This window comes from Poeciliopsis prolifica, unplaced genomic scaffold, assembly GCF_027474105.1.
Source record: "Poeciliopsis prolifica strain line A6 unplaced genomic scaffold, Auburn_PproV2 SCAFFOLD029, whole genome shotgun sequence".
Lineage (NCBI taxonomy): Eukaryota > Metazoa > Chordata > Actinopteri > Cyprinodontiformes > Poeciliidae > Poeciliopsis > Poeciliopsis prolifica.
Window position 1 is genome coordinate 3,091,055 of NW_026562404.1, and position 25,017 is coordinate 3,116,071.

The 25,017-nt window shown below is 41.2% G+C and overlaps 2 protein-coding genes across 4 annotated transcripts in view; one reads left to right on the forward strand and one right to left on the reverse strand.

Moving 5' to 3' along the window:
• Nucleotides 1–560: 560 nt before the first annotated feature.
• Nucleotides 561–16,839, reverse strand: klhl17 (kelch-like family member 17). Of its 2 annotated transcripts, none has more exons than XM_055049918.1 (12): nucleotides 16,664–16,839; nucleotides 13,254–13,518; nucleotides 11,637–11,758; nucleotides 11,291–11,512; nucleotides 7,351–7,467; nucleotides 7,054–7,267; nucleotides 6,802–6,946; nucleotides 6,181–6,348; nucleotides 5,911–5,999; nucleotides 5,701–5,774; nucleotides 5,382–5,563; nucleotides 561–2,805 (listed from the first exon to the last, which is right to left on the reverse strand). In XM_055049918.1, exons 1-12 carry the CDS (start codon nucleotides 16,736–16,738, stop codon nucleotides 2,577–2,579), a joined length of 1,902 nt encoding a protein of 633 aa, XP_054905893.1. In that variant the 5' UTR covers nucleotides 16,739–16,839; the 3' UTR covers nucleotides 561–2,576. The 2 variants fall into 2 exon arrangements, with proteins under 2 accessions (XP_054905893.1, XP_054905894.1); XM_055049919.1 differs by lacking the exon at nucleotides 16,664–16,839 and adding an exon at nucleotides 15,913–16,299.
• noc2l (NOC2-like nucleolar associated transcriptional repressor) overlaps nucleotides 6,340–25,017 on the forward strand; it is a 31,431-nt gene continuing 12,753 nt past the window's right edge. The window contains exons 1-11 of one of the 2 annotated variants that reach the window (XM_055049915.1): nucleotides 6,340–6,360; nucleotides 17,917–18,036; nucleotides 18,384–18,573; nucleotides 18,655–18,889; nucleotides 19,611–19,701; nucleotides 19,801–19,879; nucleotides 19,967–20,077; nucleotides 20,155–20,268; nucleotides 20,398–20,586; nucleotides 21,057–21,196; nucleotides 22,604–22,715. In XM_055049915.1, coding sequence (XP_054905890.1) covers nucleotides 17,936–18,036; nucleotides 18,384–18,573; nucleotides 18,655–18,889; nucleotides 19,611–19,701; nucleotides 19,801–19,879; nucleotides 19,967–20,077; nucleotides 20,155–20,268; nucleotides 20,398–20,586; nucleotides 21,057–21,196; nucleotides 22,604–22,715 — 1,362 coding nt within the window. In that variant the 5' untranslated portion in view covers nucleotides 6,340–6,360; nucleotides 17,917–17,935. Of the gene's footprint in view, nucleotides 6,361–17,397; nucleotides 17,595–17,916; nucleotides 18,037–18,383; nucleotides 18,574–18,654; nucleotides 18,890–19,610; nucleotides 19,702–19,800; nucleotides 19,880–19,966; nucleotides 20,078–20,154; nucleotides 20,269–20,397; nucleotides 20,587–21,056; nucleotides 21,197–22,603; nucleotides 22,716–25,017 lie in introns of those variants that run through there. The other variant, XM_055049914.1, reaches the window with a different exon arrangement.

Genomic DNA, 25,017 nt, shown 5'->3' on the forward strand with positions numbered 1-25,017 from the left:
CATTTCTTGTTTTAGAAGAAAAGCTATTTGGCAGAAAGCCCCAGGCATAGTTAAAGTAAAAAAACAAAACACGTTTACTTCAAAGGCATCTGGGGTGGCATCTGTCACTTGGAATGCATTTGTTGCCTCAACACCCATTCTTTTTAGTAAATAATCTGAACAGATTAGTTTTTCCCAGTGAAAACACTTCTAACACTTTTGCCGTCTGAGTGTTTGGGTTTTGCGGAGGTACAGGCGATCCGGCCGGCAGTTTCTAGGGGCAGCCACAGGTGTGAATGCCATGTGACTGAGGTCAGGAAGGGGAAAGTGAGAGTGTTCAGCTGTCCGTTTAAATCACTGTGATAGACGAGTATTTTGGAAGCCTACCAAGGAAATGTGTACAGTGAACCTAGCGACGACCTGACTCTGCAGCTCAACCTTTACACTGTGTGTGTGTGTGTGTGTATGTAAGGACATTTTCAAGGAAATCCAGCTGCTCTTCCCATGCACAGTTGCAAACATGTTCCACAGCAGCCTGTTGCTTTATTTGCAGTTTTAGTGAAGCACATCAGGACGGTTACCACATCTGAAAACATCTTTATTTCCATTTTTGAGTGTACTGTATTGCTCCACTTCGCAATAGTGCAAAATTCAACATATTAAAGTCTGTCATAAATAACAAACATATAAATAAACACATATCACAACACCAATCACAAACTTAAAAAAAAAGAAGCTACAGCCATATTGACATTGCACAAACAGAACTCAGAAACTAAGCAATATATGTACATTTCAACCCAGAGAATGGAGGTTTTTAGTCTTTTGTGAATTTGTGCAGCTTGTTATCTTATCATTTTACAGAGTAGTCACATTTTTATAAGGCCATCAGAGCTCAATTTCTACCTCATACACCTTTGCACACTTTGATGAAACTGAAGGTAGTTTTAGAGAGAGAGAGAGATAATAATAAAAAAAATAAACGGATAAATAAATCCTTCAAAATAAGGAGAAAAGGCAACTTCTTGGAAGTCTGGAATGATATCACTGCACTAGACATGAGCTGAACTCAACTATTACTTATAAAAAGGCCAAAATGATTCATTGTGAATAGATCAGTTTGACAAGATAGATTTCCCTTGGGATATTTATGCAATAGCAATGCATTTTTATTTTATTTTAACTGTTTAAACAAAGCTTAACTTATTAACCACAGTTAAAATAGATATGGCTCAATTGAAATAAATGGAATAGGACGGCATCCACCACCCAAGTCTATCCATCTTGAGGGGAAAATAATGCACCTCAATGTGTTTTTGAAAAATCATTTAGGCCAACACAACAAATGCTATTAGATGTACAGTCAGGTCCAGGGTCATGTGGCAGTGAATAAACATTAAGAAATAAAAATTAACCGCCGCACATCACAACACAGCAAGCAGTCCTCTCATAGTCCAAACCCACACAAACCTCTCTCAGACTAAGACATTCTTCTTTGTCATTTCCACTCATGACATGCACGTCACGCATTAAATAAATATATTTAAAACACTCTTAAATAGTCATCGCTTGGATCAGTTTCTTTCTCTGAGCGTCTTTAAAACGGAATATATTAGATTTTATAAATACATCTACTTCTGTACTATTCGTTCTCGTATCTAAATAAAGATCCGAACTCATTCGCAGTTCTGAGGACCGAGCTTGTTGTTTGTGCCCATGCTTTCTTGCAGCGCTTTTAAACATTGCCCGGCACTGCCACCTAGCGTGGCACAGCAGAACTACAACTACATTTTTCATCTTTTGGGGTGGAAGGGTTTCTGTGTCGATACGTAGTCATGCATGGTGCGACCACTGAAAAAAAGCTACATTCCAAAAGTAAAATCATTCATTTTTCATTTAAAGAGTTTTGTGAAAAACTCTTGACATGAAAGAAAAATTTTGCAGGGAACTACGACATCAAACCAAAAAGTTACAGCACATGTTACAGAATAAAGTGCCTACCTTGTTTTACGATATGTGTGTCAAACACTTATCATGTGGGCACACCCTTTTTTTTTCTTCCATTTTTAGTTTTTTTTTTTTTTTTTTTTTTTTTTTTTTTTTAAGAAATTAGTTTTGAAGGGTATGGTTTTGATATTCTGGAGAGACTCTGAGGAATCCAGACTAGATACGATGCAGTTCAGAGCTAACAGCAACATGGCGGGGAAAAAAAAAAAAAAGACAGGAAAAATGAATAATAGGGAGTAATGATTAGTTTAAAAAAAAACTAAAATGATCATAATTTAATAATACTGATAGTTCAGTATTATTTAACAAGATATATTAAATAATATTTTTTATTATGCTATAATAAAGTATTTTTTATAATTACTTAATGTCTTTCGTTGCTGTGTAAAGCATGTCTGGTTAGCATTTTAACCAAGTTTGCTAATAATTCTGGAGTGTACCGTACCAAATAAAGAGGCCTCAGTTCTCCCTCCCCTCGGCGCTCTTAGGAGCGCCTCCTCCCCATCTCACACTGAACAGTTGCGTCTCTTCCCAGATCCAGTCTGGGCTGTAGCAGCGGCGGCCGAAGTCAGCCAAACGGTGACCCCGTGTCAAAGGCTGGTGGAGGACACTGAGAGGGTGGGAGAGGAAGGCGGCGGGAAGTTCAGGAGCTCGAGTACCGCAACGCCGACGCTGCTGCGCCGAGTGAACATGCAGGAGGCCGCAACCCACTTGTTGCTCCGCGGGTTGTACTTCTCGATTGAGTTAAGGCTGGAGCTGCCGTCGTTGCCTCCCACCGCGTACAGCCACCCATCCATAGACACCAGGTCGTGAGTGCTCCTAAGAAAATTAGAGTATTAAGAAATATCACAACATGTAGATCTTTCATCAGGAAGATATTTTTATTACAGCTCCATATTGCTGGATCTTAGAACATTATCTTGAAGGTCATATTTATGTGACCCTGGAGGCCACAAGAAAACCTATGGCGAGCCGGTTTTTGGCCCCTGAGCCTCGACTTTGACACATGCTCTCCAGATAACCACAAAGTAATGCAACAGTATGAGGTGGAAGGAAAGTATTTATGTTTTTCTTAAATTTTTCCAAATCTATTCTGAGTATGAGTGGCATGCATTTCTTGTCAAAGCCTAAACCTGAACCTAGCTGACAGTTTGTGGCAAGAGTTGAAAATTTATGTTCACAGAAGAATTTATCCAGTCTGACTGAGCTTGAACCGTTTTGCATAAATATCTTGTCCCTAAATTTGCAAAAGCTGGTAAGAATATACCTCCCAAAAACTTGCAGCAAGAAGAGGAACTTTTCAAGAGTTGAATCCAAGAGACATAATTTCCTTCCACCTCATGAAAGCATCCTGTTATGTATTGGTTTACCACTTGAAAATCCCAGTGAAATACATATTTCACTGTATTTTGGACATGACTTTTTAAAAACAGTGTCAAATGTCTTTTAGACACATTGACATATCAATACAGTGGGACGTTTTGGATAGCGTAAATGGAGACTCACAGGAACGAAATAAAAAAAAACCCTCAGAGACAAACATGAGTTATTCATGGGCTGTTATCGGGTTTTCGTTCTCTCACATCCAGGAGTGAGCCTTTGTGTTTGTGTAGGAACAAGTGAATGTGCTGCTGTGCCCGCAAAGGCAGATCGGAGCCAACACGCTGCTGGAAACGTGTGCACACGATCCCGTTCTGCCACTGTTCATTTTTAAAGACGCGAGAAAAGGTTTATTTTTTCTGAAAGGGATGCCATTCGATGTTTATGCCTGGAGGAGGACAGGAAAGAAAAGAAGACATGAAAAGACTGAAATCCTTTGGTTTGAACAGAGGAAACTCCAGGATTTAAAGATGGACGCGCTGCAAAAAGCAGATGAATAAATCACTTTACCTGTCAAGAAAGCCTTTAGATTTTTAAACATGATTATCAAAGAACTCCTCCATTACATAATAGTACGCTTCAAGCCTTCACACACCCACACCTGTAACACAGGAACATGCCCCCTCCCATTGACTTCAGTAATCTCTGCTGAACCACAGCCACTCACCAGTTGCAACAAGCCCAACAAATATATTACTTCCTCAGGAAGTTAACCTCCCTTGCAGGTAAACGTTTACCAATCTGTAATAGAGAGAGGTTTGGCCTACTGAGCAGTGTAGTTTTCTAGCTGCCCTTCACCAAACAGAAAAAACCTGCAGCAAGTGTTAACAGACCGCCATCTTCTCTTAAAAGACAAGAACTGTACACTGGCCGACTCTGAAAAAGATGATTGTGTTCTGAGACGACATTAATCTTAGAATGAATCTGTTTTTACCATTTCCCAACAAAGGAAGACAGCGACACATCAGAGCTGTAAACCTGAACAAGAACGAGTGGAGGACACTGAGAGGGTGTCCTCCACTCTGTGTGAGGCAGCAGACACCATCAGAACAGAAAATATATGTTTGTGTCATAAGCTTGTTAGAATTTTTTGGGTCTACTTTTTTATGCCTGCTCATTCAATTTATCCTTGAATAAATTATTTGCAGTGTGCTATTCTGTTCTGTTCCTGATTGATTCCCTACACATTTCCAACAGACTCCCTTAAAATGTCCCCAAACTACTGAAAAATCGTCAATCATATTTACAGAAGACTAAAAGATTTATTGGATTGGAATGACTGGAGAGTTTTCTGCAGCTCTTTGTTTGAAGGATAAAACCGGGATATCTGTAAAATATTAATGCCCATTCAGGGTGTCGTTGCCTCCTATTTCTAAAGCAGGAGGCAGAACTGGGTCATCCTGATGGTTCAGCCGGTAAGGGTGTGTCTCATTTAATTAGCTTTCCTGAAAACAATCCAGGTTATTCATCGTCTCTCCCACATTCTTTCTCTCAATCTTTCAATGTCGCAGTATAGAGCCAAAAACAACTTGGAGAAAGAGAAACTAAAAGACACAAAGTTTATCTTTTTTTAAAGTCTAACTTTGGTATATTTAAAGTTACGATGGTGGGTCGGCGCGGTTTTCCTGCTGCAATATGGCCGACAAAGCTGCCCTGCGCAGGACAGTGAAAGGAGCTAAAAATGAAGAAGCGTCTCAGCTGCTGCAGGAAGTGTTTCAGTGTTGTACATTGTAACTGGTTCAAAAATGTTGTCATTGTCATCCAAAGCTGAGTTCTTCACTGCTTTCTTCCTCATTGTGCACTTATTTCATGTTTATTTTGCCCTAATCTGTGAAAGATCCCAAATATACGTCTATTATTTTTACGCTACTTATTTTAGTTGATGGTTGTTGCTTAAAATAACTATATTTTAAGTGTTGTGGCTCCTACTGTTTGTCCATGATGTACATGTTTTGGGTTTCTTCCAGTTTTTAGACATGACATCACCTGCGGTGTTTCCGTCGCTGCAGACTGACCTGCGTATGTTCATGGGGGCGACTCCTTCCCAGGTGTTTGTCTTCGGGTTGAAGCGCTCCACCGAGTTCAGGCAGCTGGTGCCGTCGTTGCCTCCCGCCACGTACAGCATGCCGTCCAGCACAGCCACTCCGGCGCTGCTGCGCCGGCTCAGCATGTTGGCGATGGCGGTCCACGTGTTGCTCTGTGTGTCCAAATGAGACGCTGAGAATCACCGACGTGTCTCCACTGCAGATTTAGCTGACATGATATGTTTTCGACTGGAAGATAGTGAAACTAGGGCAACCAACATTTCTGAGGAGAAATCTGTGAGCAGTTTACCTGCGGGTCATATTTCTCCACCGTTGCCAGATGTGAGGAGCTGTCGTAGCCTCCCACCGCATACAAGCTGCCGTCTAGAGCGATAAGCGCGGTTCGTAAATATTAGCAGAGAAATACCAAGGCAGCAACGCCCTCTGTTTCTCTGAGACTAAAATACAATCAGTGGATATGAACATGCAGTAGATCAGCAGATTAAATCTCTCTTCCCACCCAAAGTTGCAACTCGAACGTATCTCCTTCTGGTACTCATCGCTGCAATTGATGTCCATGTACTGGTCAGAGGGTCGTAACGCTCCGCACTGCAAGAGAGAAGAAGATCTGCGTTTACTAAAACTACTCTGGCAGTCTAACATCAGGTCCACGATATCTTAATATCTTAATATTTTTGAGTTTGTGGTTGTAAGAAAACTACAAGGAACATAAACTGTGGATTTAAAATATCAAGGAGCTATATTTGTCTGAATCTACATTTGTTTTTACCTGTTCAGACAGGAGGCACCATCATAACCCCCAGCAGCATACAGCAGGCCATGCAGAACAGCTACACCCAGACAACTCCGCCTCGTTCCCATTGAAACCTCTGGCTGCCAGGAGTTGGTGATGGGATCATAAGACTCCACGGTTGCAAGGTCTGAGGTGCCATCGTACCTTAAGAGAAAGGTTTGTATCAGCGTGGTTTCCTGCATTGACTCTGAGGAAATGTTGCTCACTGCCTACAGGTTGCAAAGAGGCAGACCTCAAAGATACAGGAAATTAGATGGCTATAATCAGATTCAAAGACAAACAAATAAAGACATGGTCTGTCTTTATTTTTATTTAAGCACATGTCTGACAGTAAAAAGTCAAAGAGTTGAATACACAAGACTGACATTTTTAAACTTCGAGATAACAGCGGGTTGACCTGAGGATCTGTGATAAGAAGGGGATCGCCAATGTTCAGCAGAGCAGTTAGAGCCAGAAAACATGGAGACAGGCGTTTCAGTCAGGGTAAGGAATGACCTCCGCTAAAGCTGCGCACTAAAAATTAGTCCCCAAGTCTTCTATTTCCTGGCACCAGTTAATGTTTTATTAAAGGTCACCTCAGTGGGTGTTATCACTCACCCTCCGACTGCATAGAGTCTGTTCCCGATGGCTGCCACACCGACTCGTGCGCGCCTGGTGGACATGGATGCCACCATGTGCCAGCGGTCTGTCCTGGTGTCATACGCCTCGCAATCTCCGTGGATGGCAAACAGGCTGCCTCCGCCTGCAACAGAAATTCATTTTCGTAAATGCATAAAATGTGCAAGAACAGAAAACTCCAGATGCATTTTCCAAATGTACCCTGATGGGTACCTTCAGGGGCACACTGACCGACGGCAAAGAGCACAGGGCTGGCCCCCTCACAGCGCCGAGGGCGCGTCCGGCTGTTGCTCAGGACCCCCCTCTGCTCGGGCATCAGGTGGTACTTCAGAGCCTCGATCAGCAGATCTTTGCACTCTGAGTGGTGACGTACCAGCAGCTCCGTATCGACGTTGCTCATCAGGAAGTCTCGCCTCAGCAGAGGCAGCCGCACGCACTTCATCAGCTGGTGAGACACAGCAGAGGTGATTGAGGAGGGAGGTGACGGGGGGGGGGATAAAAATCAAATGCGTTTTCATCTTGATTTACCCAAGGCACATGCTGCCTTCGTCCGTCTATGTCATGTTTCACCCAGGTCAGCACGGCGCGGTACACCTCCTCCTCTGACGGCACATTCAGATTATCACTGGAGATCAGGTCAAGCACCTGAAGAAATATAACAAGTAAAATTCAGCTTCACCACAACCCAAAGGGGCATTCTTTCTAGTTAAAAAATAGCAATAAAATTAAAAATACTGAAAAAGCCCTCATTCTCTTACAGTCCTGATTGCATGGGTTGGGTAAGTAGAGATATTTCCTTCAGCCTATTACTTTTTGGGTAAATTATTGGTTTGTAAAATTGTGATTTATGTTATAAATTTACTAATATAAAATTGATCTGAATATTTTAACTGTTCATTTTCTCACCGACTCAAACCAGCTTCCCTGTCCCTGCCAAAGAAGAGTATCCGCACAGCATGACACATTCCATCTTGTGGATGGTGTGTTCAACATAGTTTAGGTTTTTGCAGTAGGACAAAGATTACATATTGATCTCAACTGAGTATTTTTTTGGTCTTTCTTTTAATAACTGCTGTTGAAATGTAAAACAGGTGGATTTTTTATTATTTTTTTATTGCAGCTGAGCAGTCCAGATTAAATCCAGTTAAACCCGCACACACATAAACCTTTCTGTTTTTAGATTACGGTCTCTGTGCCATTACCATGATATATTTAAAGCTGCCATTATTCGAGCACATTAAAACAAACACAGCAGTCTGAGTGGCTGGCTGGCACCGTTCCCAGGTCAGCGCTAAGCTGGCAGGGCTGCAGGGGAAAGGAGCGGCCAGCCGTCGTCTTTCCTGGCCGCAGCGACACTTTGCTGCCGCTGAGGAACAGAGCCTCTTCTAATCCACAGTCACAGAGTGAGAGAGAGAGAAAGCTCAGCCCCCACCCTGCAGTCACTACTGCCTCTGCATGCACATTCTGCATCACATGAATTTACTAAAGAAGAAAAACTCTACAAATAAATAATTAGCAGTAACCGTCCTCTTATTGGCGGGAAGGAATGCAATAAGTATGAACAATATGAGTTGATTAAGACACAGCCATCACGCTTCAAAATATCATGCATGTGATGTTAAATCCGTGAGCCATCAACCAAACTGACTAGTCACAATCCTGTCATGCCTTCTTGATTTCCCCCTCAGAGAACATATTTTTAAAAAATGGGGCATATTTCACAGCCCTGTGAGCTTTGAGTCCTTCAGAGCGGAGAGGATATACATCCAGATCCGATGCAGATTTGGACCAGCTGTGGACAGAATAAAGGAAAAAGCCACAGGAAAGAGAAGAAAGGGCCTGAAGAAAACTGTATATCTTTAATCTGCTTTAATGTAGCTTAACTGTTGATGCTTTAAAGGCGTGCGCCCACACAGTAAGAGCAGATTCAGTTTGAGGCCTTTGAAACATGGTGAGGCTTAGCGTTCGACTCCTGTGGAGCGTCATCGCTTCACTGCTGCAGAAACCATGGAGATAATGGGGAACAGTATCTGCAGCTGTGTGTGTCATCTGACTTTTTTTTTTCCCCTTAGAAAAATTTGAAATTTCACCAAACATTTTTGAAGATCGTTCTACATCTAATGACATTTTTGCTGAGCTTTTTGCTCTCAACACATTACAGTAAAAAACAACAACAAAGATTGGAGATAGAAAACACAACATACAAATAAAATCCAGTGGAATAGAGAGTAGCATCATCAGCAGTTCGGACAAAATCATAAGAATCACCAGACAATTAATTGAAGTAATTAGAGCAGAACTGATGAGGAATAATTTGTTTAAAACGTAAAAATGAATCTTTTAAACTGAAGCGAAGCTGCAGTAAGAACAGTCCCATTTTGTAAGACCATCCTGATTAAAACAAAAACAAACTCCTCTTACGTCATAATTGGTCTATTTCAGCTTCTTTTAAACAGTTATGGTAGCTAAATTCAAACGGTATGCTGTTAGCTGACAAATCCAAGTGATCATGCCACATTTTACTTAGTTTGTCCAAAAAAATTTAAATGACTTAAAATACGAAAAGTACCGTTTCACATATAAATAATGAACAACTCTTTCCAAATGAGTAAGATCTTGCTTTTAAAGTGTTCTTGCAATAATTAAATACACATATTTAACAGTAAAAATATTGAAGTTTGAAAACTGACAGCCCTTTCACCTTCACTATATAGTACAATATCCTGCATAACTGCAGATTACAAAGGACATCCTACACTTTTTCTCTGGTACATAGAGCAGAATTACCCAAAGCAGAGCCATTTCCCCTTCACTACTCCTGAATTAGTTTTCCACAATGGGCTGAGTTTGAAGATGCTCTTCCACCAATATGGCCCTGAAAGGTTGTGGAAAGTAGCTGCATTGTCATGGCTTCCAGGTTATACACAAATAAGGGCCAAAGTGATTATACCACAGCTATGCAGTGCTTTAAATGACAACAATTAGCACAGTAAATAAGAGGAAGTCTGGCCTTTTCACTTAAAACCCCTCATTTATTTTCTGTACTTGTTTCATCCTACTCTGGGTCACAGTGGAAACTGGAGTCCATCAGAAACCAGGACAGGTCACCAGTCCATCAAAGGCCCTTGGCCCAAAATGCTTCTTTTATGTAGGCGGACTGTGTCAGGTCATCCTGCCATTTACAGCACATATTAAAGGAACTTGCACTGCATTTATTTCTATTCACTAAGCCTTCTTTTTCTTTGGGAGGTTAACGTGTTAAGTATGTGTTATTACCCATTAACACTCAAAATATTAATTTAATCCGGGACTCCTTGCATATTTTACCACTGGAAGAGCATAAATAATAATGTATTGGTTCATCCAATAAGAAAAGGCTTCAGAGGAGTTCAGGCTGATAAATGAAACCAGTTTGCAGCTTTGCAAATTTGAGAAACAGATTAGCTGCAAAATTGATAACTTGTATATCCTTCATATCCATCTCTGCTCTTGAAGGACTTATAAGTACAGCTGACAAGTTGGTGGATAAATATCTTTTAAAAGTGGATTAAACTGGTGACAATAACATGCTGGAGCCAGAATAGAAACCCTCATTGATATGCAGGAGGCGTAAACGTGGTTGTTTGCTCTATAAACAGGAGAGCAGCTGTGAAAATGTCACTGGCTTTACCTAATTACCACTTCCAGGACTGGAGCAGCAGCGCTGCTGCAGCTGAGCCCAAACAGGAGTAAGTGGTGCTTCAGCTGAGCTGATGTAGCAGATAAACTGGACAACAAGCCCTGAGGAATGATAATACCACAGGAGGAAAGGAGTCAACAGAAAAGACAGGAAGGAAAGAGGCTCTTTACAGACTGTCCTACCCACAACCATTCATTCAGGGCCAGTCCCACCAGAGACACACAGCTATTCCCATCCCTGAAAGCATAACTCCACAGGGAAGCATGGTGGTGGGCGCATAATGCTGTGGAAATGTTACATCAGGAAAGCTCCTCAGAGTTGGTGGGAAGATGGACAGAGTTAAACATGTGGCAATCGTGGAAGAAAATTTTTTAGAAGCAAAACATACTTAAATACAACTAAAGCTGCCATCTAATGCTATAAATCGACACTTGTATTAGTGTTAGAATGGCCCAGTCAAAGTTCAGATCTAATTTTGATTTAGAATCTGCTGAAAGACTTGAAAATTGATCTACAGATGCTCTACGCTTTGGCTGTAACTGCACTTCACAGTGCGTTTCTTTGTGTTCCGTCACATAAAATACAATAAAGTTTTTGGTTTCAATGTTTAAAAAAGTTGAATAAAAAAATGGGAATACTTTATATAACATGTTCCAATTCGACTACCGGCTCACGAAAAAACACAGGAAAGGTAGACAGCCCCACAGTGAGAAAACCGTGATTAAAATTCATCAGGATGAGTCAGCAAAACACACAGCGGGAGGCAGAGACAGGCAGCAGCCCACCCACCTGTTTCAGCGGCAGCAGCATGAACTCCTCTGTCTTCGACACTTCCACAAAGTGCTGCAGCACGTACTTGTGCGCCGACTTGAGCAGGTCGCTGCAGGAGTGCGTGTCTGCGAAGCCTCGGATGCCCAGGCAGTTGGAGGGGTCCAGCTGACTGAGGAGGAACTTGCAGCATGCGTCTCTCACCCCGTTGAGCTGCAGCAGGCTAGCTGCTGGAAGCAAGGTCTAAAAACAAGGCAATTTACAAGTGAAAAAAAAAAGAGTGATATCTCTTTTTATATTTTCATTTAAATGGCATAAATCTTTGGCCCTTAATTTGGCCAAAGATTTATGAAAATCTCAACCTCACCTGCACATTACCTTCCCCAACTACGATCTCTGCCGTGTATGCGTACTGGACAAGCTGCTCCAAAGCCTGAGGGTCAATGTCATGGAGGGTCACATGAGTCTGCCGGCTCTCGGACATCTCGTCTGCACGCCCACACAGAACCAAATCAGCCAAGCGGCGGCCAGCAAGTCATTACTCCTCAAAGTTCCCGATAACAATCCCCTCCCTCTTCAGTCAAGTTGAAGCATGGCATCTGCTAACGTACACAACCCTGCTGCTAAATGTAAGCACCGCTCATGTCCTCCCATCTATTTAATAAGATGTTATGACAGAGGCTTATTTTTTTGCGAATTTGCTGAACATAAACAGCAGAAATACGCAGGAGCTCCTGCACAGCAGTTTGAGGTGTAGAAGTCGACGTCTGAAGAGCAACTCGGCTGACCACCTGCACCTCAGACAGGAACAGGGCTGAGGAAACGATGAGCTGCAAAGGATACTGGGGCTTCAACTCGACAACAAAAGGAAATGCTTGATGTTTGCAGTCAGAGCGCATTCTGTCTCGGCCTCCCTAAGACTGACCTTGACAGATTTCAGACAAAACAGCGTCTCACAAAAGTATTTATATCCCTTAGACTTATGATGTTACGACCATAAGCTTAAATGGTCGTAAGCTTACTTGGATATTATACAATGGACCAACACACAATAGTTCATAATTGCGAAGAGGAATCAATTTTTTAAGCCTACTTAAAAAAATAAATAAATAAATTTAAACACTGCATTAGTCATCAGGCCTTCTGAGTCAATAGTTGCTGCTAGTAGTTTGTTTGTACAGGTTTTGCATGCCTATAAACTTTCCTATCTTTTCCCAGTTTTCCATATGGAGATGGATCCGTTTAAAATATCCGTGTTTTTATTTGGATGTGGAGAACTGTGCATCACAGTACGAGAGGTTGCAGAGCAAAACGTCTCAACTTGCACAGCTAGATATTTACTGGTAAGATCGTCACATGGACGTAAAATCAATTTGAGCTCGCGAGTAAAATTATCACGTGCAAAAAAAATTTCACACAAACAGGCTCTGCATGTGAACTTGAGGAAAATAAATTACAAAAGAGATTTGTGTTTACATCTATCACTGTTTCCACTATGACAACAGGTCAGTAAACACAACTTCTTGACTCGTTTGCTGTGCACATTGAACTGTCCTCTCACCTGTGTGACTTTTGAAACATTTCTTGCAGTTGTTTGCATCAAAACTTAAATTGTGTCTGCAGAGGTGAGAGCAGAGCATGACTGAGGAGTTGTATTCATGTTACAATGAAAGGCTGATGTTTTGTTTGTTCCTTTAAATTTCTCCACAACTTTCTCAGTGACCAATTTGCTGTGCTCCCGAGTCTTCATGAAAATCTTCACAGAACAGATTTATACCGAGATTCATTTATTCGCTTGGGGACTCTATTCACTGATTAAATGCTCTGCATTTTATTGAAGTATATCAGAGTAAAGGGGACTAAATACAAAAGCTCACTGCATAATTCAGACTTTAATTTGTACAAAAAAAGGGTGAAAATGGTTTCAGATTTTTAAATGCTTTTCTAAAGTAGAGCATTAAAGTAGATGATTTGGTCAACTCACTAGTAAACATGGCATGGAAGTAAGGGCTGCAGGACGCCAGCACCACTTTGTGCGCCTTGATTTCCTTGTTGGAGACATGAAGCACGATGTCGCACAGCAGGCCGCGCTGTCGCATCCTGTTCATGGAGACGAACGAGTCGTGATAGTGCCGCTTCGAGTTGTGCGAGATGCTGTGCCCATCGCGGTTGAGCAGCTGCATGCCCCCCTCCATCATGATGCCTGGCGCTGCCGTGGTGGGTTTGTGTTTGGGCCGCACACTGGGCAACTGAAACGTAAAAAAAAAAAAAAAAAAGTCTCATTAGTGCCTTGTGTGATTCCTCGAGTCTTGAGGGATTAGCTTGTCCGCCTGGAGGCAGGTGCTTTGACAGGTGTCCTGAGCCTTCATCACAAATATTGTCACGGTGGGTAGAAGCCATCTTGTCAGCGGTGACAGGAGGCCCGACCAGCATGGCAGAAACAAGAGTATGACAACTAAGCGCAGCTGGATGCAAAGTGCTGACGTGGTTTTACGACAGAGTCAAGTCTAATTAGATTCTACTTTGACAGATGAAGTGTCAAAGGTTTTTATACCTTAAATAATCTCAAATCAAATTATTTGATTTTTTTTCTTTTTTTTACCATTTACAATTTCTTCTGATTGATTCCGAGGCAAAATGTATGAAAATGTAAAAACCTGTTTGTTGAATCTTAAAGAAACACACAGGAAGCATTGGAGCTGCCATAATCATAGAAAATGGGTACAACACAGTAAGGCTCCACACTTTGGGAACCACTGCATTAACTGATGCTTTGATACCTTAAAGAAAAGAAAAACAAACCTTAAAATACAAGTTAATGAGCACAGACTGATTCATGTGGGGTGTTTTTTGAGAGGCCAACATGCCAATCATAAATAACTACATAGAATCAAGCTTTGGCTGGAGCCCAAAACTAACAACTGGTAGAAAACAAATGAAAGACCTCCTTCCTAAGCCATTCAGTCTATTCACCGTGTCCCAAACGCTAATGTCCCTCACATACCTTCTTCCACTAGTCAGAAGGCATAGATAGAAACACAAAGAAAAGACAAATGGCAGGATATTTACTTCATGACCCGAACAATGAAGTGCACATATAATAGCAGAACACTTGGCTTACCACTTCAATTTGTAAAATCCTTCATCATTTAACTTCAGTCAATTTTAAATGCACATAACACTTTGGGGGAGTTTCAGTTTCACAACTTAGGAAGTGGACGTTGTAAAAGTTTTAATAACCACTTCATGTTAGATACTGGTTATATGATTGTTCTTCTGCTTTAATACCTCACAACCACTTTTGACACAAAATGAGAGCTAAATAGTTGGACTCCCATCTGTAAGCTTGATGAGTGTGTCCTCCCTTCTTTGCGTTTTTGAACAGTGCAGTGCCTCAATGCTCTTTTCCTGGACCATAACATTCACAAACTGGCTCCATCTTAAAGAAACATCACATCCCTCAGATCGATATGCAAGTCTAACAGTCCTGTTTCTCTTGTACTGTTTTGTTTGCTTGCTAACATCTAAACTTGATTTCAACCTTAAGACACAAATTAAGTCTTTTAGAAGGGAAAAAAAAGATTCTGTAAACCAAAGCCTTTATCTCAGCTAAAATGCTTCTCGTCATTTAGTGACCTCAAAATGGTGATTTTGTAATTTTATTACCTTCAGACTTGATTGATACAGTTCTTTGAACGCTGGAATTAGCCAGCCATCCTTATCAAAGCTCCAGTAGGTCCAGCTTATCGCTAAACTGTTAACTTGGATGAGACAGCAGGAAATTTTCATTCCTGTCTGCACATGATCAACTTTAAGATTTTACTTCTGACAAGCTCTGAGGTATCTATGTACCTTTTAGATTTCACTTCAGTTAGATAGTCTTTTGCTCCAAGTTATTTTAAGGGGGCAGCCAAGGATTTTGTACATTTACACATATTTAAGAACTGTGTGGGTATTTTGTATTTTATTTCTTTTTCAATGTCTGTTCAGGCTTTTTCGTTTGCCTTTGCATAGACATAAAAAGATCTACGCCTTTACATAGATCTTTTTAAAAAGATCCCTTTTTAAATAGATTTCAGTTGACGTGTCAGTGAAAATAAAGGGGATTTGTCCTCAAGAAACGCGCTAAGAATATCAGAGCAAATTCACAACCCCTGAAGGAATATTGACCAATCTGTGGTCCACGTTTCACATACAAGGTAAACACAAGCTGTACCTAGACAATATCCACCAGCTCTCCCAACTGCACACTCTCCATCTCAAATGTCATCACAGCTGCCTGGCGACCAGCTTTTTCCGAGACACAATGGACCACAGAAACACCAACTGTATTCCACAATCAGGAGACAATCCCCTCTGAAGCTCCAGGGGGAATACTGCTGCAAACTGAGACCTGCACACACAGGAGGCTGAGCCTGACGTGACAGCACTGGATCACAGTTAAAACTCCAGAGCTGATCACCTTTCTTCCTTTCTGCCTCTGGCTGACATCCTGCTTGACACTGTCGAAAACAAACGTTTTGTAGCAGAAGGGTTGTTCTTGAGTGAAATCTGAGCGACCCTCAACCTCCACCACATCTATTTTAAACAGGAGCACCCATCAGCTGCAGCTGCAGGAAATAATGATTGTCCAGTTTCTTTACCGGTGGTCGTGTTGCGGGTCTCCTTGGACACTGTGTCCTCTTCGAAGTGATGGGAGAGAAATCACCAACTGTCGCAGTCAGGCTGCCTTACCATCGTCTGGCTGTCCTGTCCATATTCTGACCACAGCAACATGGGAAATATGAAGAAAGCCCCTGTTTTGCGCTGTATGCGCTGACGTCAATGCAAAAAAAGAACTGCATGAAAGCAGACATCGGTTTGTTAAGGTGGAGCCACTTCGAGCTCAGAGTGCCAATGGCGAAACTGCTCAGGCTGCCTCGGTGTAAAGCCACAGTAATAAAGACACCCTAATGAAGCCCTATCACACCAGTAACTGGTAACCCAACACAAAGAATGTGGTCGTGAAAAGATAACATAACAGGCAGTCTTACAAGCCTCCTTTTGTTTGGTCTGATCAGGAAGTGCGTTTGGTAAACAATTCCACCCCGTCGTGAAAGGGCGGGGTTAGCCACAGCGTTGGGAGGTTGGCCATTTCGGTTGGCCCAGACCAAAAATCAAACGTCCACCAACGAGCGCAGGCGATTTAATATTTATATATGTAACGTTACGCTGTTTTAGCATACGCGTTAGACATGTATTATACATCATTCTTTTTCAGAGTTGGAACATCAGCATCAGATTACGAAGTACTTAATCCAAAATCTATTGTTGCGGTGTCTGCTAGCTAGCTAAACTAGCATTGCCTTAGTTTGACAATCGGCTCGGTCGAGAAATAAAGCAGGCGGTTCTCACCCGCAGCCGCCTCCGGTGTCGATGTGACAGCGCTGATTTCTGTCGGTTCGTAAGCTTGCCCAGGTTTGTGGTCATGTAAAGCACCGGATGAATAGAAAGTGAGAAGCAAAGCTAGTCTCCCAGTTTGGGATTGTTTTAATTTAAAGCTCACGTGCAGCATCAAAACACTGCTCTCTCTTGTGTGCGGACGCGGAGCTCTAGCTGTTAAATATAAAGGTTGACGTCAACACGTTTCTGTTTTACAAATTAAGTCATAATTTTTGAAAGAGCTTTTGCTTTCTTTTTTTTTTTCAAGTCACTGTACCTACCAGTGTCACACTGAGAGCATTTAATTTTGGGGAGAACTGTGTTCAGTTAGGTAGAATTACAAGTAATGAAACCTGCAGATGAGAAACATAAAATCAACTCTGTGGGTGCGCACCATTTTTCAGCCGGCGAGGCAAGCGGCGGCGAGGCTTGCATCCTGTATGCGGAGATCGGAGGGATCTCACTTGACTACTTTGATATTTCACAACAGAGTTGTTTGGTTGCCAAGATATAAAATAAATGTGACAGTTGCATTTATAGCATGCCCCCCTTATCGACTGTTAACTGCTTCCTCAATCAGTCTAATAATACTTATTTGTCTAATATCAGATATATTTCAATACGATAAAAAATAGGAAAGTCCATTGTTTGTTTTGGAAAATAGTATAAAGGTTGCAGTCTGCACCACATCCAGGCCGGAATAATTCCCCTCTCACTATCGAAAATGCTTTTAACAGCCTTTCAAAAGGAAAAGTCACTCCGCTCCACTTCTATCCAATTCATCCAGCGGCTCAATGTTAGGGAGCGCGTCCATTCCCTGAGCACCGAAGGATTATGGGCACTGCAGTTCTGCGTCACACCGGCGTCACGTTTTTTAATCCAGCATGGCAGCGAAACAGAAAAGGTATGTTAGAGGTTTATTTATTGCGACTCGTAAATTAAACTGATCATATTTCGTCTGTAATTTAAAGGTTAACAGTTTTGAATCACTGGGGAGTTTATTAGAACGAGTTTAACGCAGTTTGGTTATATTTTAGCCATCCGCGCAGTTAGCTTAGGGCGGGCATGCTAGCACACTTTACATCTGATGTTCTTCAGTTTTAGCACATACCTTGGGCTAATTATCAAGTAGACATTCAAACTTCCTAACATATTTCTCGTCGCATGTCTTGTTCACGAACGTGTGAGAGTTTCTGACTGAGGTCAATTAACTTTATCTGCTGCAGGAGTTTAGCAGACCTCAGCATGGACGAATTCCTGGTCTCAGGATTCGATTCTGCAGAGGAAGATGAATCTGAAGAAGAGACTCCAAAACAGAAGAACAAGAAGAAGACAGAGCCTCCGATGTGAGTATTGTTGTAAACAGTATTAGTCTGTTTTATTGTATCCATGTGACAGTGCGATGTTGTCGTGTAGAAGGAGAAGTTATACTGGTTTTAAAATGATTACAAATGTAGTCTGCAAACGTTTTATAATTACATTTGCAGACTCCACTTTACTCTAATATTGCTACATAAACTCTAATCCTGGTGTCTTCAGGAGTTCATTAATTGATAAAATAAGAATCTATTCTTAGGACAATTGTTACTATACGGTGAAAAGGTCCAAGGGATGTCAATACTTTCTCAAGGTGCTGCACATCATTGCTATGAGCAAACCTCTCCAATTTAGATCTGTTTCTGTATCATGTTAGGAGCAGAAATGAAAAGAAGGGCAAAGCTTCCGAGCATAAGGAGCAGCTGTCCCGGTTAAAGAACAAAGACCCGGAGTTCTACAAGTTTCTGGAGGAGAACGACCAAACGCTGCTCAACTTTGATGACACGGACAGCTCCGAAGAGGAGGATGATGGAAATAAGTACCACAAACTACCGTCTGAACTGGAAGTAAGCTGGCCTGTGGTTTGTGCATATCTGTAAGAATCGTGTGAAATGCAAGATGTTGAGACTTTCATGTTTTCCATATAGGAAGCTACCTCTGAGGAGGATGACGATGAAGAAGATACAGCTTCAAAGAAGACTAAAAAGGCAGCAGAGTCCATCAAAGTCACAGACAAGATGATTGAAGAGTGGAGTACTGCTTTGAGGAAAGAGCCCACTCCTCGCCTCTTCAGAGAGGTCACACAGGCCTTTAAGGCTGCTGTTGCCACAACGAAGGGTGAAGGAGCCGGTCAGTGTCGCTACAAGGTGGCTGACAGCTCGGGTAGGTTCTCGTCTGGCGAATGCAGCCTTGTAACCATTGAGGGACTTTATCTCCACATAACCATGTTGGTTTCTTTTCACAGCATTTCTGTTCTGCATACTTTTTTGTGGCTTCTTATATTACCATATTAGAAAATTGTGAACAGTAACATTTTAAAAGATGGCTGTTTTACTAGAGAGTGGCACCACTGGGATTCCATGCAGCTCTGAGGCAAAAAGTATCGCTCATGCTGACTTTCTTGGTATGATCAAACACTTGGAAGAATATGTTCAAAATCCAACAGGAGTGGCTTTACCTTTGCTTACACTTTTCAAATTCAAGAACAGAACGGACCAAAGCCTGATCACATGTTATAACACCATCTTTAGAAATAATACTGATAAACTACCTTTGTACATGCAGGTTTTAATGGATGCAGTTTCCTTTAGCATAACAAACGAAGGAATAAGGAATATACAGGGTTGTGATTTGACTTGCAGTTGAACTGTTGTGAGTTCGATTCCAGTTTTCCCAAATTGCCTATTGATCTGCTGCTCGGCGTCTGAATGTGTGCAAATTAGCAAGTGGAATTGGGTGAATGTGGCTCTCATGCGAAGGACTTTGAGTGGTTATGTAGGAGAAAAGTGCTATGAAATTAAACTTTTTTTTTTGTTTTGCTGAGATAAAATGATGCCAATTTTACCAAGAAAATATCTGACATTTCCTTCTCTCATCCCTGCAGTGTTCAATGCATTGATCCTGCTCTGTATCAGAGAGATTCACCTGGCGCTGCAGAAGCTGCTCAACGTAAAACCCAACAAAGATCAGAAGAAGTATAAAGTTACCCAAACATCAGCAGATCTCACGTCTTATTGTTTAGCTTCATAAAGATTATGCTTTGATTCTTGGATTGATTCCTGTTTTGTTTTCAGGTTGGTGCTTCCTTCATCTAGTCCAAGATGGCAGCGGAATCTGAGCGACATCAAGATGTATTTGGGTGGAGTAGTTCAGGTTCGGTTGAATGCAGAGTAAAAAGGAGAATACATTTTCTGACATCCCGCTAATCGTTGGTTGTCTTTCCCATTCCTCCGTCTGCAGCTGTTATCCTGCCTGACAGAAACCACCGTCATTACTGCTGTCCTGAAGCACGTCAACCATCTCGTACCGTATTACCTGTGTCTGCCCAAACAGTGTCGACATCTGTTGAAGGTTGAGCTTTAACTCGAATTCGTTACAGTAAAGAGTGGCTCATGGTCAGATTTTAACCCGTTGTGTTTGGTCTACAGCAACTTCTAAAGCAGTGGAGCACAGGGGAGGAAACAAGTCGGGTTCTTTCCTTTTTGGCCCTCAACAAGATCTGCAGGCACAAACAGGAGGCGTATCTTAATTTAATTTTAAAGGTAAGAAACAGAGGTTGACTCAAGCTTTTGTTATACCAATAAATCCACATGTCCCGTATATCCAGGACTGAGTTTTAGGTCGTTTTCTGCAGAAACTTCTTCTCATGTCAATTTTCTTCCTCTTTGTAGCAAATGTACATTTCCTATGTGCAAAACTGCAAGTTCACATCTCCCAATGCGCTCCCCATGATTAACTTCATGCAAAGAACTCTGACAGAGATGTACGCCTTGGACACTCATGCCACCTATCAGCAGGCCTTCATCTACATCCGACAGCTGGCCATTCACCTCAGAAATGCCATGACCATGAAGAAGAAGGTTGGTTGGTTCAAGCCCAACTTTCTCAAGGAAATAAAGATTTATTTTAAACATTTGTGAAAGGCATAAGGTTACTTTCCTCTACCATCATCCAATCGCCCTGTTTATTTTCTTGTTTTAAGGTAGTAGACCTTAAAACAAGAAATGCCTGCATACAAAATAGCTTTCTTTTTAATAGCTTGTTTTAAATAACTTTTGATCTTCTAATACTCAGTAATACCTTCCACACCAAAGATTGTCAGTGTAGTCTTTAAGCATTGCATTCACTGATTGGGATTTTATCAGATTTTTAGTTTCTGACAGGCAAGTAAAAAAAAAAAAGACAACAAAAAACATTTCAGCCTTTTCTTAGTGCATCTCTAAGATTAAATTTATCCAACAGCAAGTACAGTAACAAAAAAAATAACGCAAATTTTTCTGTGTACAAGTATGGCATTTGTTGTATTTATTTATTTATGTATTTACTTTAGGAGACCTATCAGGCGGTGTATAACTGGCAGTTTATTCACTGTCTGTATCTGTGGTGTCGGGTCCTCAGCATCTTGTATCCCAGTGACGTTCTTCAACCGCTCATCTACCCTCTCTGCCAAGTCATACTCGGCACCATCAAGTGAGTATTCAGCTTTGAGTATGTGTTGGATAATCCAAAAAAATTATAATCAAAGGAATCACTTTAATCTTGTTTTATTGTAATGTACACTATACGGTGAAATAACTAATTTTACGTTCAGTATTACTCAGAATAATGTAATGGTCAGTTTTTAAGCTGTTGTCGTAGGCTAGCTTCGTAACATATTTTACGAAGCTAGCATACAAAATGTAAATGCTTTAATCATGAGAATCTCTCTCATAATATCAATATTTTATAAGTTTACCATTAATATTCTAAAGAGCTCCAGAATACTCTGTGAAGACATTTTAAAATTTGTGAAAAATTGTAAAGTTTTCAAAACTAAGTGGGAACTTATTTAGACACACAAAGCACTTTGACACATTCTGAGTTTGTGGTTCTGTACAGGTTTTGCCACATTAAACTTTTGATAAGACAATATAAGACATTGATTTTACAGAGAACAACCTTGTAAAAACACCAAGCATTGGTGTGTTTTTTAACGTTATATGTTCTTCTTCAAAAAATTAAATGCAAGACATAAGTAAGTTTTTTTTCCAGAATTACAAACGAAAACAATTTTACAACATTCCTCATCTGAAGTTTCACTTTTCAACACCAGGTGGCGTTTGCCACCAAGTTATTTCCATTCTTCTCGTTGAAGTGCATCATTAGAATCCATTGCTTTTGTGGGCAGAGCTTTAGGTGGCATCCTTTCTGCTTATTTTCTGTAGTGGTCTCTGACAGAAGGCAATAAAAATATCTCTGTGGATTCTGTGCATGAATGTTGCACAGCATCATCACCCAGACAAAAGACATTAAAAAAATCAGAAGTTAGAGGACTTAAAATGATTCAATATAGCAATGCATGCTATATCCAGCATGCATTGCTGGATATAGTTTCTTTTTAAGAAAAAAAAATCACATTTGGGTTGTGCTGTAAACATTTAAACAAGCTAGATCAGCTAACCTTGTAGTACTTACTTTAACTTGAATCTGATTTAAAAACCTCAAGATTCACGTTTGTTCTACCTTGTTTTATTTTTTCTGATGGAGGGTAAATTCAATGGCAGATTTAAAATGTAAAATGCTCAGTGACATTAACTCATGTTCTTACGTAAATATTTTAACTTTTAAACTTTTCTGATATAAGAAAAATATCAGCACTAGCAAAGTAGTAACATCAAAGCTTTGAATTCCCCAGAGGGACTTTTAAGCTTTGAAATTAGATAAAAATGGATATGAGGCAGATTTAAGTATTTTATATTTCAGCTCTTCAAATACAGGGATTACAACCCAAATGTCTAAATCAGTTATTGATTATTTAAGTATGCTGGTGAATCCATCCTGTTGTTACACATTTTTCCAACAGCAGGTGGCGACACTGACCGCTCTTTCTGCTTTCAGACTGGTGCCGACGTCCAGATATTACCCTCTGAGGATGCACTGCTGCAGAGCACTCACCTTGCTTTCTAGCAGCACCAACACTTTTGTGCCTGTTCTGCCTTTTCTTCTCGAGGTAAACCCCCAAAACCCAGGAATCGCCACCCAAACCTCAGAGTGAAAGTCTTGTTTCCAGCACTGTAAAATCAGGTTTTCACCATCAGAACCCAGTGTGAGCACCTCAGAGGGTGTAAGTGATCTTTAACCAACAATAGTGCGTCGCTCGTCTCTGTCTCAAGTGGAAACAGTGAAAAGGTAGATGTGATGAAATGTTCCGTCGGTGGTTGGCTGTGGAAAAACATCAGTGACATGTGAAGTGCATCTTGGTCTCAACGGTTACAACCGAAGGAGCTCAGGAGGAAACATGTCGAGGAGCAGAGCTGCGCTCGAGGCACCTTTTTGTTATCAGACCAATCGGGGGTCACCAACCGACAGCTCTTTCTCTGGGTCAGGTGTTAATCACGTGCTCACATGCGCTGGTTCGCCTTGTGTCTGAAAGTTTGCAAAGTGTTTGCACACATAGCGAGTCTTTGTTGTGGTTTTTCTGGATGGGAGCAGCACGCTGGCGACAACAACAGGCTCGGCCCACCAGGGAGTGGTCACTGCTGGCTCTACGTATGCGTGTTTGTGTGCATCCAGCAGTTTGACCGAAGCGACACAGGCACGGTTGTGGTTCACACTCTGGTCCTAACGCGCTGTGCAGACCACATCCTCTTTGCCTATGGCCCAATTCCCCCCCTCCAACACACCCTCAAAGGCCCCTCCTTCTAACCCCCCGCAGCAAGCTGTGTTTATTTGTGACGCACAACTCTTTCTGTGTTTCTCTTTTTGTTGTTTTTTTTTTCCTCCCTGACTGTTCCCTTCTTGTTAAAGGCAGGCTGAAGTGTGCTGCTGCAGTTTTAATTAGAGCCGCACAAGCACCCCCCCTTTTCCTCCCGCGCCCCTATGCCTGTGTGTGTTCTCGTATCTCCAAGGGGGGTGTATGATTTGGAGCTTCCTGCTTCTGTAGCTGTGTGTGTGTGTGTGTGTGTGTGTGTGTGTGTGTGTGTGTGTGTGTGTGTGTGTGTGTGTGTGTGTGTGTGTAGAATCGCACCAGGGTTGGCCCATGCCTTCCCACTTCCCCTGGCTCCCCCGCAGACCGCCACCACATCCTATGTTTGTACAGACTGCACCGGCCAGGAGCGTTGCACTGCTGCGCACGCAGAGAGTATTAACGACCACACACACACGCGCGCACACACACACACACACTCTCTTACTGGGAGTCAGAAATAGCTTGTTTCTCAAAAAACAGAAATTCACTTGCACACTGTGGGCAGATGTGGAAGCTAAAGCTGGTAGACAAATAGCCCGCACGTTAGCTTCAATGTGCTTTCGCAAACTAAGAAAAAAGCATTGCCTCTACAGCACCAGCGCTTTTGAGTAACCCATGTCGCCTGGTTATTGTTATAGCAGTTCACATACAGCTAATAAAATGTCGCACACTCTGATGGACACTTTCTGTCTTTTCATTTTATACCAATACAACAAAATTTTAAATGCACCAATCAGCCTTTTCCAAGTTGACACTGATTTCTTGTTTGCTTTGAGGTTTGAACGACAAATGATAAAACAGTCTTAATGTTTTATGAAGACTAGAACACATTAAGTAGGTTCTTAGACTAACAATGTAGGTTTAAATCCTACAGAAAAGTGAATGAATTAAAAGATTATCCATATTTATGCATCAAATCATAGGCCAGTAATAGGACCTTACATCTTTGGGAGAATTTTAGTTGCAATATTATTGCTGAAAGTATATCAATTATAATGAACCCTTTATTTTTTAAGAATAAAATAACTGAAAATGATGATGTTTGAATTTGCATAGTTGCACATAATTCCAGTGAAATCATCATGTGATCACTAGAGTCTCTGAGGAGGGTGTAGGATTTGTGTGTCTGCAACCCAAACACACAATTCACTCTGCATTCAGACTCTTGTATGAGCACAGAGAGTACTAAAAGGTATAAAGTGAAAAATATACATGAACTTCATTTTAAGCCTTCCTAACTTAGGAAATAACCATACTTTATTATACTTTATTTATTTATACTTTATTGCATTTACAAAATATGGACTTTCTTAAAGCATGTTTGGTGAAGGAATAGAGTTTTATCAGGATTCTGTTTAATACATTAAAACTACCTATTGGAAAGTTTGTCATGTAGTAATTAAATAATTTACACAGATTTAGCTTTTTGTTTACATCATAGTAAAGTAGATAATCATTGTAATGCTGACAGATTTAAGGCAGTTGTAGACCATTGGATGAAATCTGCTTGAACTTCCTCTGGATTTCTTGATTGGATAATGTTGTGAGTTATAACATGTCTCTA

What these genes read in the sequence shown, in the direction of transcription:
- klhl17 (XM_055049918.1), bottom strand. Translation starts at nt 16,738, where the DNA reads ATGACCACAAACCTGGGCAAGCTTACGAACCGACAGAAATCAGCGCTG. An exon ending in GAAGGCAGCATGTGCCTTGG is followed by an intron (nt 7,268 to 7,350) that starts GTAAATCAAGAT and finishes GTGTCTCACCAG; the next exon opens with CTGATGAAGTGCGTGCGGCT. An exon ending in CCCTGTGCTCTTTGCCGTCG is followed by an intron (nt 6,947 to 7,053) that starts GTCAGTGTGCCC and finishes TTTCTGTTGCAG; the next exon opens with GCGGAGGCAGCCTGTTTGCC.